The sequence below is a fragment of the Capsicum annuum genome, chromosome 3 (assembly GCF_002878395.1).
Source record: "Capsicum annuum cultivar UCD-10X-F1 chromosome 3, UCD10Xv1.1, whole genome shotgun sequence".
NCBI classification, from domain to species: domain Eukaryota; kingdom Viridiplantae; phylum Streptophyta; class Magnoliopsida; order Solanales; family Solanaceae; genus Capsicum; species Capsicum annuum.
The window spans coordinates 33,125,077-33,139,446 of NC_061113.1; the positions used below are offsets into that span (position 1 = coordinate 33,125,077).

The window sequence follows — 14,370 nt, forward strand, 5'->3', positions numbered from 1 at the left end:
CAAGAACCCAGTAAACCGTAAAAGAACTGTATCTATGTGCGCTATCTACTACTCCCTCCGTTTAAAAAAGAATGTCCTACTTTCCTTTTTAGTCCGTTTAAAAAAGAATGACCCCTTTCCTTTTTTGGCAATACTTTAATGTCAACTTTCCACATGGCATGTTTATGACCACAAGATTAAAGGGCACTTTAGTATATTTGACACAACTTTAATTTAAGCCGACAAGATTCAAAAGTCGTCTTTATTTTCTTAAACTTTGTATCAAATCAAAGTAGGTCATTCTTTTTTAAACGGAGGGAGTACTACTTATCGGAGATGGTTGAGTCTAAAAGGACTGAGAAACTAGCAGACGATTCAGTCAGCATTGCTAGTAGTAGTGCTGTCTTCCGGCTTGGTCTTGTTAAATGATTTCTGGCTATCTAAAACCGGCATGTAAGCGTCAGTTGTTTTCTTTAGAATGTCACTAGCTCCTTATCAGCTCTCCGTGGACTCGTTAAGTTCTTCTCTACATCTTCAAACTTAGCAGTGGCCAATGGTTCTGTTCCAACACTCTTTGCCAAATTTGGCCCAATTGTGAGGCTAGCAGCTTCGTCCCTAGATGCATACCAAGTATTGCCGCAAGCAATACACTCCAGCTGAGGTATGGAAAAGAAAAAACAGAAACAAGAAGCAGTTAGTGCAGAAATCAATATATTTGGGGAAGAGGAAATTTTCAAATGGCGTTTACACCATATTCAATCTGTTTCATTCTTTAAATACAAGTAAAAATCCAAAATGACTACATATATTAAGAGACATAACATGCAAGAAGGTCCCTACTCAAGATAAATCCCTTCAACATCTTGCATGGTGATTTAGTATAATGACAATGACGTGGTGATTAGCTTTACCCCGAGAACAGAAAAGAACTCAAAAAGAGATCGATTACTGTCACGTCATCTAAACATAACCTGATATTGTTTTAAGTTCAAATCTCCTCCTCACTATTACCAACATTTAGCTCTCTACTCAGAAATGGAACAAAGACAATGCTCAATCAACTATAAAAAAAACTTCGGATGCAACAAGCAATTGCTATCATAGTAAACAGCTTTTCACCCCTCTCACAAAAAGCAAACTGAACAATAATAATAACAATAAGAAGAAGAGGCTACAAGAAATATCCAAAAAGAAGCATCATGATGTACATATGTAGCAAGTCTATCTCAAACCCCAAACGAAAGCTGCAAGGACAAACCGAGTAACGATCTCCATGCCCAGCCTGAATAATCTCCATGAGCCGCACTTTTTTCTCTGCGCATCTTTTGCAACGAGCATCAGTCATCTGCGCCACAAACCGATCAAGAATTGAGCAACAAGAAACAATATACTTAACCTGTGTTAAAGTTTTTGTAACATGTATTGGTCATCTGTCACAACATGAAGAGAAATGAGCAACTAAGATATGTCAAATTCAAAACTCCTGTCTTGTAACATCATCACATCAATTTTTGCCAACTAATAATGGCCAAATTTCTGAACTCCTCTTTCAAGTTCTCAACATGAACAGATAATTCTTCAGAATTCTAGAGGCTCAGTACATTGAGAAGCTACATGCCTACGTTCAACTTCATCTTAGAAAACAAAATCATGCTCCGCCAAAAGAGAGGATTTTTTACTTGGTTACAAGAAAATATTTCTTTCACATTTAGTGCATCCATACACATATCTAGTAATGAGAAATAAAAGACCAACTCTGCCACCAAAGTAGTAAACTAAAGTTTGCCCTGGTTAGTTAAACTAAAACCTGCTTAAGGAACAAAATAATAATGTAGTATAAACCTGTATGGGCTCTGGCTCCTCGGGCTCCCTGCTTGCTAACTCTTCTGCTGTTAAAGCTTCCTGAGATAGAAATGGAAGATAACATCAAACAAAGGAAGGCATAATCTGCTGGCACCAATTTTCCGATTCCACAACAGAAATAAGGAATGAAAGGTTTTCTACTAACTGCTGATGATCTCCTCAAATGGCGAATACGTATCTAAATGAAATTTTTGGACAAGTTTATGTGTTTGGCCATAAAATTTCAGTAGATCTTCTTTTTTAGTTAACTTGGTAAAAATACAAATGGCATAAGAATAAAAAAATGACTTTTAACAAAAAAAAAAAAAATTAGCTTTCGTATGATAAACATGAAGCTGAATGAGTATGAATGAAATTTACTCTCTAAGTTGGATTTATAATAGAGGTGAGCATGGTATGGTATGTTACAATATTTGAGATTTCGGTACGATTAAGAAACAATACAAATCTAAATGAACCACCCACCAAAAAGAAAGAACATATAAAACACATATTTATACAATGTACAGAAAATGACTCATTCAATTTCTATGTACACTTATATAGTGCTATAGATGTTATCTCCACCTTAAAGAGTTGGGTCTCACTTTTTATTTCCTTCCCTATAGCTCTTATATCTTTTTGTTATTTTATCTTTTCTTATTAAATTTATAAGGTTCCCTAGTAGCTCTCTTGTTTAATGATAATTGTATATAAGATTATGAAAGGAGGAACGAGGAAAAGGTAGAAGATAGGATCGGATGAAAAATGGAAAAAGAAATAAGGACAACGTTTAACAGCTAAATTACTTGAATGTGATAGGAGGAACAAACAAATAGAATGTGAACCAAATTAAGTTTGAAATATCAGATACTTTTTTTTTTTTTAAATTGGTAACTTTGTATTATATCACAACAGTACATGGGTTGCACTGAAACCTTATATACAGATGTGCTCCAAACTCCATTGCTCTATATCTATATTGAGTCTAAAACATCAATTATAGTGACAGTGTCATTTGAGTATAACTGATTACACCAAAAACATAACAAAATGCAGTTTAGTTTAACTTTCTGCACACTATTCTCTATGCTCTCAAAACACCTAGAGTTCCTTTCTTTCCAAATCGTAAACACCTAGAGTTCCTTTCTTTCCAAATCGTCCACCATATTGAAGCAGGGATAATTCTCCATCTAGGTCTGTCTTAAGCATGGATGCCTGCCTCTTCCTAGCTTTTTAGAGCTTCAGTGACTCTCCCCGACATAATCCAATATATGCCTTTAAGGATCAAAAGTATTCTCCATAGTTGCTGAGTATATTTGCAATGTAGAAATAGATGGTTTACGGTTTTTGAGGTTTCCCCACATAGGAAACACCTAGAACGTAAGTTATCCCCCTTTTCATTACATTATCCTGAGTCAAAGTTGCTTCCTTACTAGGAGCCACATAAAATATTAAACTTTATTGGGGATGGTTTTAGGCGGGGTAGGGGTAGGCCGAAGAAGTACTGGGGTGAGGTGATTAGGCGGGACATGGAACAGTTACAGCTCACCGAGGACATGACCCTAGATAGGAAGGTCTGGACGATGCGAATTACGGCAGAGGACTAGGGCCAGTTTGGGTCGCTAGTGTAGGGAATTACTTGGTGGGGGTTTTATTCCTGTTATGATTCCGTGTTCCGTGTTCCATGTTTCATTACGAATCTGTGTGCTTTCCTCTGCTCTCCTCTGTTTTATATTACTTATGGGTGCCGTATTTATGTTATGCAATCTGCTTCTGTGCTTTACTATGTGTTTGTGTGGTATCTCGTGCCTCGAGCCGGGGTCTATCGGAAACAACCTTTCTACTTCTTCAGAGGTAGAGATATGGACTGCGTACATCTTACCCCCCCCAGACCCCACTAGGTGGGAATACACTGGGTTTGTTGTTATTGTTGTATTGGGGATTCTGCATTTCCAGATTTGTTTCCATGGCCAGGTAGGATTCAGCAAACTTGGTTGATCCATCAACCTGTAGGCTGCGCCTACTTTAAATATGCCTTTGCTGCCACCTTTCCACCACAACACATCCTTCTTTGCCCAAAGACCCTTAAAATTTCCAACCGTGTTAAGAAATTCTGCTACCCTCATTACTTCCCGGTCATTAGGTTGTCTCCTGAAGTTGAAATTCCATTCCTGTATTGTCCAAAGTTCCGCAATAGTCCTTTGTTGAAAGAAAGCTAAGTTGTATATGTCAAGGAAAAGGATTTCCAGGTTCCCTTTCTCATGCCACTCTTCTTTCCAAAAATTTTTCTTATTCCCATTTCCCATTTTTACCTTGGAGTTGAGTTTGACTTCCTCCCATAGAGTTCTTATGGATCTCCATAGGCTGATCTCGTATGGTGTAGTCACTTCCTTGGTCATCCAATTGTCTTCCGCCTCATATTTAGCACCTATCACTCTATTCCAAAGTGACTGGTCGTCGTTTGAGTATTTCCACAACCATTTCATTCTGAGTGCTTTGCTTTGATACTTCACACTCTTAATTCTCATTCCCCCATTCTTCTTCCCAGTTGCTACTGATTTCCATTTTACCAGGTGAGAGTCTTTCTTCTCTTTGTTTCCTTGTATAGATCTAAAGGATGGCACAAATAATAAGGTAATACCGCTCACTTCATATTTGTGCCCCTAATCGTATAGATGTGTATAATTCCATACACTTCTACACATTTCAATTAAGATATACCCTTTTTCCACTCAAGTGTTATAAACTTATCCTCGAATTCATACTTGATACAAGACAAAGAGGCCTCTTAACTTTCGAGGACATGATTGGAGACCAATACGTTGAGACCCGAGCTTGGGAGCTGCCCAACCAAGAAGGACAAGCCTTGAAGTGTCAAAAAGGTCTTTCAAAACACTCCAAGGCCACCCAATTCTACATGCCAAAGTCGTCCCTTTGTAATGGCTCATTAAGGGCATTTTAATCATTTTGTAATAAGTTGTAACTTAGCTTATAAATAGAATATGCTAGGTCATTTTCTCATAACTTTGGTGATATTTTGAGAGCTCTAAAGAGAAAGTCTTACAAGATGGATTCCTTGTAAAAAAGTGTGGATATCACTTGTATTGGTGCTAGTTTTGAAATGTTGGTTGCTTAGGAATCCCGTTCCCTTGAGGTCACCGTAGAGCTTGGTGTTACTTGTATGAATTCTTGGGTCTTTGTGTTTAATATACACTTAGGTTCATAGTGTTTGTACATTTGTATGTCAAGTTACCTATCTATCTATCTATTTCATTGTTGTTGTTGTTCATTCTCAAATTTGGTGTCCCAAAACCGAGACTTTGTGTTCTTCTTGCTCTTGTGCTTGTGTTGTTAATCTAGTTTGTTGGCTCGCTGATTTTAGAGGTGTTGAACACCTTAATATCTTGTTGTTATTGTGTTTTCGTTGTTGTTGTAGTGAATCCGAGAGTGGTCACCAAAGGGGTCCTCGGTTCTTCCAACTTGTGGATTGTTTTGGTGTTTGTTTTGTGTCTCCTTTGTCGATGTTGTATCAATACTCCTCTTCCAATTTCCTCTTGTGTGTGCATCTTTCTTTTTCCCATTATAGCTCTTCAATTTTTGAGCCGGCAACACCTCTCCACAGATCAAATCGCGCTAACGTTCAGCAAGCTACCATAACAATCCCTAACCTAGGTTGGAAAGAAACCTCAAAAATCTTCCTTCTCAAATAAGGAGGCATCTGACCCTGGTCTTGACAGCTCTCCTTTCTTCTATATTTTTTTAATTTTGTTCAGAAATGGTAAGTTTATTAGTTTAGAATAGCGGCACGGAGGTGCTGTGGAAAGACTTTATATATCAAAACAAAATATATTCCCTACTATGGTTTTAAGGATTCTAAGAGTTCTCTCGCTTCAGCATTATTGACAAAGTTCTTGACACTACCCTTTCTTAGGGCAGGATCTCCGCTTAACACTTACATAATCCTAAAACACCTTCATGCAGAAGGCATCATTCTTCTCAAACACTCGTCTTCTCCATCATCGCCGTCTTCCAGTGAGAGGCTAATGATCCTTAAAATACCACCAAGATGAGACTATTTTATCTATGGAAATGCTATCAGTATATACTAAACATAAAATAATCGCATATTATTACCAACACAATTTTTTTTTAATAATATCACACATAATAACCCAAAAGAAGTACTCAATGTATATACTTAGAGTGAAGTTACACACATAAATCTGAAATTTCTCTGTATACAAATACATCTAAACATATTACTTTAAAATACTTAGCAGTAGTAATATATTACAGTATGACAGAATTGTTTTTAGGTCGAAGTCAATTTAATTGACAAATGCAAGGACGATCTGTCTCTATGTCCACTTGCACGACCCACCATGGCATAAAATAACTCTCATTCTAATGAAAACACGATAGTAAATTACAAAACCAAAAGCTTCATACTGAGTGTGGTTATATAGTTAAAAAACATTTTGATTTTCTTGATCAAAAAAGAATGGTTATATTGTTTAGTCACAAATATGATATTCAGCACTCAGATATGGAAGCTCGACATTCCAGCCAAGGTGAAATGCTCCACATGATAGGTTTCGAGAAAGGTGTATCTCACAAAGGAAAAATTGAAGAACAGAGGTTTTCAGATTGTTTCCCGGTGTTTTTTTCTGTCACGAGAAGGAGGAAATCAACAGCCATTTGTTTCTTCATTGCAAGATCACTTCATAAATATGGCACATGTTTCTTAGCTTATCTCAAGAGGCCTGGGTGATGCCTGAACACACTGCTGACCTCCTAAGCAGTTAGAGTAAAAGGGAAGGAAGCAAGACTCAAAAAAGATGGTGGACTTTAGTACCATCCTGTGTGTGGTGGTCAATTTGGAGAGAAAGAAACTTCAGATGCTTTGAGAATATTATCAACACAATGCAGAAGGTTAAAAACAATTGCATTAACACTTCGTACTTTTGGTGTAAAGAAGAGGGTATAGAAGAGGTAGAACAGTTAGTAGATTTCTTAGGGGCCCTGTAATTATGGTACTAGCTTGTAACTTTTTGGAGGTAGCCAGCACACCCTTAATGCTAAATACAACTTTACCATTATCAAAAAAAAAAAAAAAATTACTCAGCGATCAATTAATAAATGAACTAAATCAAACTAAAATAATAACATAATATGAGACTATCAGACCAGCCTACAATTTCTTTAGTTTGTAAAGAATGTCCATTGAAAAAGAGCTCAATCCTAGAAATTAACATACACCTTCTAGTACAACAATTCACAAATTCACGCCATATACTGAAAAATTACATCAAAGCATCACGATAAATAAAATGGCATCCAGGGTCACTAGCCAGCTGCGGTACATGTTTTTTGTAATTCTAGACATAAGTTGGACCATGCCTAATTTCATGATTGAGTTCTTACAAGGCTGGAACAAACAGAAGCTACTTAGACTTAGACAAAATTACAGCCTTGGTGTACCTCTAATGGTAATATTCACTACAGAGAAATCTGGGCAATTAAGTGAGGAACAAGAGCAAATATTTTATTGTAGCAAGTACAATTCAAATGTTCTAAAGAACTAAGCAGAAGAAAATGTTTTATGCTTAAATTATGAAAACGAAAATCAAACTGCAAGGCAGGTTTGTTTAGTTTTATGCCTAACCTAAATTAGTTTTTTTTTTCTTGTACGGAAGGAAATGAGGTCCCCTTCTTCCACATTTCAAGCACACACACACCCCCCCCCCCCCCCGCGCCCTCTTTTTTGGCTTATTTTTGGAGCACATTAAATTCGTATTACAGGTGATAATCAACTTCTTTATTTGTAGGAAATCTCCTGCTTCTTCTTCATCTTTGTTTTTTTGTGTGTGAGCAGACGAGTTGGAGGGGGATGCCTTTTTCACATATCAGAGAAGGAAAAGACAATGTTTAATTCACAAAAAAAATCTCAAAGGGCAAATCAAATTTTCCTTCATTGTGTATTTACTTAGGAAAATGCTCTCAAAACCAGCTTCACTATATCCACAGCTGAACAATATTTACATTTCAGGAACTTCAAACAAACCTATTGAGGTTGCACCTGATGAATTCAAGAAGAACAAGTAAGTTCAACAAAGCAAGGGCTAACCAATTCAGAAATCAACAGAATATAAAAGTACAAACTACTATGTCAAACATTTAAGACTAACTTCGTACAAAGTCGATAAAACATAATTCAATCCTCAAATTCAGTAAAAAGTTAATTCCCCGGACCCATACCTTTAGCTCATTCGGGGACATGTTCAGTATCTGAGAGGGATCCAACTCCCCTTTCAGAAGACGGCGTGCTAAGAGTGAGGTGTTCTGACAATATATTTACAACAAAGGAAAACTGGAGCATTAGAAGGTAAATACATACCTACATAGAAAATTAGAAGAAAATTAAATTAACTCCATGCTCATACCCCCATCCCCTTAAAAAAGGTACTCACCTTAAGATTGAATGTTAACTGCCTCATCTTCTGATTGTACTTCTGAAAATCAGATGAGAGGGTCTCATGTGCAGCTTTCTCTAGAGAGACTACAGCAGGGACAACACTGTCTGGCCATTGGAACACATCACCCTGAAAATAATCCAACAGAAGAAACATTTCAAGGAAAATCCATCTGTACAATAGCAACTATACATAAATTCTGTCAATCATCAAAATCATTGAAAAGAAGAATTCTTACGTCAGCACTGTTTTCTAGAGACTCATTAACGTGTTTTGCAGAATCTGTGTTACCAGTAAGATCAGCAGCATCTGAGCCCCCTTTTTCTTTACCATCATTTTGTACATTATCCACAGGGTTGCAGAAATACTGAATTGATTGCAGCAGTTTTTCCAGCCATTTGTCACGCTGTGTTTCACCTGTTAGGACTTTGAAGTTTGAAAGGATGATGAAGTATTCTGAAGCATTATTGGCACAACTGCCTGGAGTTTCTGCTGTAGGCTGACCAGATCTAGATGGTGCTTCATCTTCTCTGGTGACATCCAAAGACATCATGCTCTTCTTCCTCAAAAGTCGTTTACTCTTCAATTGGTCTTCCTGACTAACAGGAGCTGCAGAATTATCCTCAGTTTCAAGGTCAGGAAGATGCCCAACTCGTGCTATAGTCTTCTGAACAAGCAGATCAATCTCATGCTGTTTGGTATCTTCATAGTCCTTATCTGTTAACTTGAAAAGCCGCCTCTGTTCAGTGTCATATACCTTCTGAACAAAAAAACCAGGATGCTCTTTCCTTTTTGGAATCTGCTTGTTTAACGGTACAAAGTGCACCACACACTTGTGCATGACCGACTCTGCCGGGACCCCATCTCGGTGAAAGCTATAGAACAATTCCCTCGCGTCTCGTGATTGCCAATTTCCACCAGCTCTTTTTATTGCTTCCTCAGGTCGGTAAAACCACTGTCCTGTGACCATCATGTTGCCATCCTTGGTCTGAGTAATATCCTATAAGGAGAAAATCTAATTGAGAGTTCGAAAAGAGATTAAAAGCAATCAGCCACACTAAAATTAACAGCCAGAGAATCAAGCGCCACAAATAATTGCATGCCAAAGCTAGAACACCAGTTCAGGAAGATGCAGATAAAATACAACACACACACACGAAAAAAAAAAGGATTTGGGGGGGGGGGGAGTCGACTACATTGGACCTATCTGAGACAACTCAACAGAGACTTATGACATGTTGTATTCCCTCTAGTCCTAAACTACCTGCTAATCCAAGGAAAAAGACTCATCCTAAAACACAGAGAGTACCTGCATGGCCTCATGTCTAAATTTATAATAGATTTGATGGAGCGTGGGGAGACATGAAACATAAATGTTGCATTGTTGCATACCTTCCTCTTCCACTTCAGTTCCTCTTCTACTTCCTACCAATCAAAGGAAATACTTACCTTACGGCAATTACACCTCTTTTCGCCCAACTTTAAGACAGATTCCATATATGGAAGTGAAGGTAATTATTATCTTTTTCCAGACTAGTTAATGTTCGTCTGCTCTTTCCTTCTTAGGCTACAATTTAATGTTTTGCTTCTGTTTTCTCCCCTTCCCTTTTGTACTCCAACTGAGGAAGTTTAATTCACACTTTCAGTAGCAGCGCCAAAGAAAAAGATATTCTCTGATGGAGCAATAGAAAAGGCAAACTCACAATAAAAATCCATGTCAAATTGAGTTAATTTCGCAGTAGAAGGAAAAAAGGGCAGCCCGGTGCAATAATGCTTCTGCTATGCAGGGGGCCCGCGGAAAGCACGGGCAATAAAGGTCTATTGTACGAAGCCTTGCCTTGCATTTCTATCAGAGGCCATGAAGTTTCCACGGTTGAAACCGCTGACCTCCTGGTCATATGGCAATAACTTTACCAATTACTTCGAGGCCCCCTTCCAAAAAAACAAAAGAAAAGAAAAAAGGCAGTCTGGTGGAAAGGAAAGCTACCTAATACATAAGCTTCCGAATAAGCTCAGATTGTGCATATCTCTAATTACCAAGAAACAATCCTTTTTTTTAGCAGTGGGCCCACCAAAGCTCAAATATATGGAAAACAATCACCTAATGTTTTCTGTATCTATTGGAATTGAACCCTGATGTCCAAGGTTTACACACAATTCATACCATACCCTTGGGTGGAGGTACCAAAGAAGTTATACATTTTCTGGGGAAAAGGAATTACCTTGATAATTGCCACATAAGGCTTCTGATTTTTTCCTTCTGGAACCAAGAGCACAGGATCCTCCTGTATAAAAAACAAATTAGTAATAGAGAAACACCATAGGTCAACAGAGGCTATATCACTTAGGAAAATTACAAGCCAATGCAATTACAACATTGCTTATTGCTAGTCAAGGGAGAATGAACAACCAAATGAAATTCCATGAAAGAAAATCACTGAAGTTGATATCGATTCACAAAATTCCCTTCCGCTCTCATACCAACATCCAAGCCCACCAAACCAAGCCTCTTCCACCGTAATCATACTTCTATGAGAAAAGATACCAATCAGATTTAACTAACCCTCTCATTTCTCCAACTCCTTACGATGAGTACAACTATATCAAATATACTCATTAAATCAAAAAGGAAATTAAATTTTGACTTTTTATTCAGCTAACTAACTAAATATGTGGAGATTCAGTAGCAAATGTGTCACACAGGGATTCTCCATATCTTACCTTAGCATTTTATGATGTTGAGGTAAAGAGCAATCCACGAATATGAGTTCTGCTAATAAGCCTCCATATCCACAAGAAAGTTTTTTTCACAATTCAAAGGCATCATATCCCTAATTCAGCTACAATACAGTGAAAGGAGCAGTAATTTCACCATAACATCAACCAATCTTCAATCAATTTAATTTCCTATAGTTATTCAAAGGTAATTTTCGATGAAACGAAACAAATAAATGAAAAGTCACAAGTTCATAGACTTGTGGTCCGGTCCTTCACTAGACTTGAGCATAGCGGGAGTTTTAGCGCACCGAGCTGCACTTTTTATTTTGGGAACAAGCCAAATGTGTATGAGGGGGCGAAGACAAGGGTGAGGACGGTGGGAAGAGATTCCAAGCATTTCCCAGTCTTGACAGGGTTACACCAGGGATCAACTCTTAGCCCTTTTTTATTCGCTTTGGTGATGGATGTGTTGACGCAGAGTATACAAAGCGAGGTGTCTTGGTGTATGCTTTTTGCGGATGATATAGTTTTGATTGATGAGTCCCGACAAGATGTTACTGATAAGATGGAGGTTTGGAGACACACCCTGGAGTCTAAAAGTTTCCGGTTGAGTAGGACCAAGACGGAGTACTTGGAGTGCAAGTTTAGTGACTCGAGGCAAGAGGACGAGGTGGTAGTGAAGTTGGATTCCCAGACGGTTTGTAAGAGAGATAGTTTAACGTATCTTGGGTCGACGATTCAGGGGAATGGAGAGATAGATGAGGATGTCTCTCACCGTATTGGGGCAGGTTGGATGAAATGGAGGCTCGCTTCGGGAATTTTATGCGATAAGAAGGTGCCCCCAAGCTGAAGGGAAAATTCTATAGAGTTGCAGTCAGGCCGGCTATGTTATATGGAGCTGAGTGTTGGCCGGTTAAGAATTCTCATATCCGAAAATTGAAGGTGGCGGAAATGAGGATGTTGCGTTGGATGTGTGGTTTTACTAGGGCAGACAGGATTAGGAATGAAATTATTCGGGAGAAGGAAGGAGTGGTGTCGGTGGAGGATAAAATGCGGGAAGTGAGATTAAGATGGTTTGGCCATGTGATGAGGAGGGGCACGGATGCCCCGGTTCGTAGGTGTGAGAGGTTGGCCTTGGATGGTTTCAAGCGGGGTAAAGGTAGACCTAAGAAATACTGTAGGGAAGTGATTAGAAGTGACATGGAGCAGTTATAGTTGACTGAGGATATGACCCTGGATAGGAAGGTATGGAGGAAAAACATTAGGATAGAGGCTTAAGGTGGGTGGATGAGTCGTAGTCAGTAGGTAGGAGGGCTTGGGTGTCTTTTGTTTGGTAGTGTTGCATATTTTTGTGGATGGCGTATCTATGTTTTTTATCGTGTTCCATGCTTTTGATGTTTTTATATATTGTCCTTTATCTTGAGCTGGGGTCTATCGGAAACAGCCTCTCTACTTCGTTAGAGGTAGTGGTATGGTCTGCGTGCACTCTACCCTCCCCAGACCCCACGATGTGGGAATCTACTGGGTTTGTTGTTGTTGTTGTTGTTGTTGTTGAACAAGCCAAATGTGTGCAGTATCATGCAGGAATTCTCCTAATCTAACTATTTTATTATGTTGACGAAAAGACCAATCCAGGAATATGAGTTTGCTAATAAGCCTCCATATCCAAAAGAAAAAGTTTTTTTTTTAAAACTGTCGTTTCCAGGCTAGCTTTACCGCACCTCGACTAAATCCACAAGATATCTTCCACCCCACCAGCAACAACCGATATCAGGTAACTCTGTCAACCAAGGCTATATCATATGGGAAGAATCCCCTAGGTTTTTTTTCATCTCAGCTAGGATTTGGACGAAGACCTCAGGTTCTCAATCCACTTTATTGACCACTAGGCCACACGCCCTTGGGTTCGAAAAGAAAACTTTTCTTCACAATTCAAAGGCATCATATTTTCAACACAAAATATAAACCTATGTGTGATCACATTTCAAGCCCTAATTCAGCTATAATACATTAAAAAGAGCCCAGTTTAAACAAAACATATTTCAATAAACAAATCAAATAAACGAAAAAACTCACGAGCAACAATTTCCATCATACAAAATACAAACCTATTATGTAATCACATTTCAAACCCTAATACAGCCACAATACACATAAAGACAGTAATTTCTCAAAAACATCAATGAATCTACAATAAATTTAACTTCCTATAGTCATTCAAAAGCAAAATTTCGATGTAAACAAAACAAATAAACGAAAAAACTCACAAATTCATAACTATTTCGATCGTACTCAAACTATTCATAATGGTTTCCACAATTCAAAAACATCATACTTTCCATCATACAAAATACAAAACTATATGTAATCACATTTCAAACCCTAATTCAGCTACGATACACTAAAAGAATCAATAATTCCCCAAAATCAACCAATCTACGATAAATTTAACTTCTACTCATAGTTATTCAAATTCATTTTTTTCGATGAAACGAAACAAATAACTAAAAAACTCACTAGTTCATAGCGATTTCCATCATACTCAAAGGACTCATAATGATTTCTCCTTCCTTTTCCTTTTCCAGTAACCCTGATAACCTCACCAATCGGCTTCGCATCATCCAATTGCTCCTCCTCCTGCCCCTCATCCTCCTCCTCCTTTACCGCCTCCGCTTCTTCAACCCGGTTCACCTCCACCTCCGCGTCCTCCTCCTCCTCCTCCTTTTCATCAACTTTCTTCGGCTTTTTCACTCTCTTCCCTCTCCCCCTCTCCTCTTTCTCCTCGCTCTCCTCTTCCTCCTTCACCTTTGGCTTTTCCTTTTCTTTTTCCTTCTCCTCTTCTTCTTCTTCTTCGAGTTTCACTTTCTTCCGTTTCCGTTGATTCGCTTTCTCCTCTCCGCCACTGTTACTGGATGCGCGTGTAACACGTGATATCGGCATTTCATCCTCGTCGTCGCTGATAGCAACCACCGTGTTCCGACGTTTTCCCATTTTTGCTATGGCGGTTTGATTGCGGTGAGTTAAGCAGCAAAAAGTGTCCGAGTGTGCTAATGAGAGAAAATGGAATCTGCAATTTATACCATGTGCACAAAATGTATACTATGTGCGGTTTGAGATTGTTTATTTTTCAAAAAAAAAAAATTGAGAATTTTTTTTTTTTTTTTTTTTAAGTATGGTATTTGATAAACTTGTAAAAAATCAGAAAATTTAGGCTTTTCAAAAAAGGCAGTAGCAAAAATTATTTTTTTATGATAAAAATATTTTATCACATACACGCGCGCACATATATATATATATTATATATATATATCTTATTAATTAATTAACATATCTTATAAATTTGATTTTAAAATTT

General features: G+C 38.0%; 1 protein-coding gene across 1 annotated transcript; it reads right to left on the reverse strand.

Moving 5' to 3' along the window:
• Window positions 1-227: 227 nt before the first annotated feature.
• LOC107863986 (SWR1-complex protein 3-like) lies at window positions 228-14,092 on the reverse strand. Its single transcript, XM_016710219.2, is given in 9 exon segments — window positions 228-473; window positions 476-635; window positions 1,238-1,324; window positions 1,822-1,881; window positions 8,083-8,166; window positions 8,295-8,426; window positions 8,536-9,297; window positions 10,520-10,582; window positions 13,533-14,092. Coding segments are annotated over 9 exon segments (1,941 nt in total). The 5' UTR covers window positions 14,007-14,092; the 3' UTR covers window positions 228-354.
• Between the last annotated feature and the right edge of the window lie 278 nt (window positions 14,093-14,370).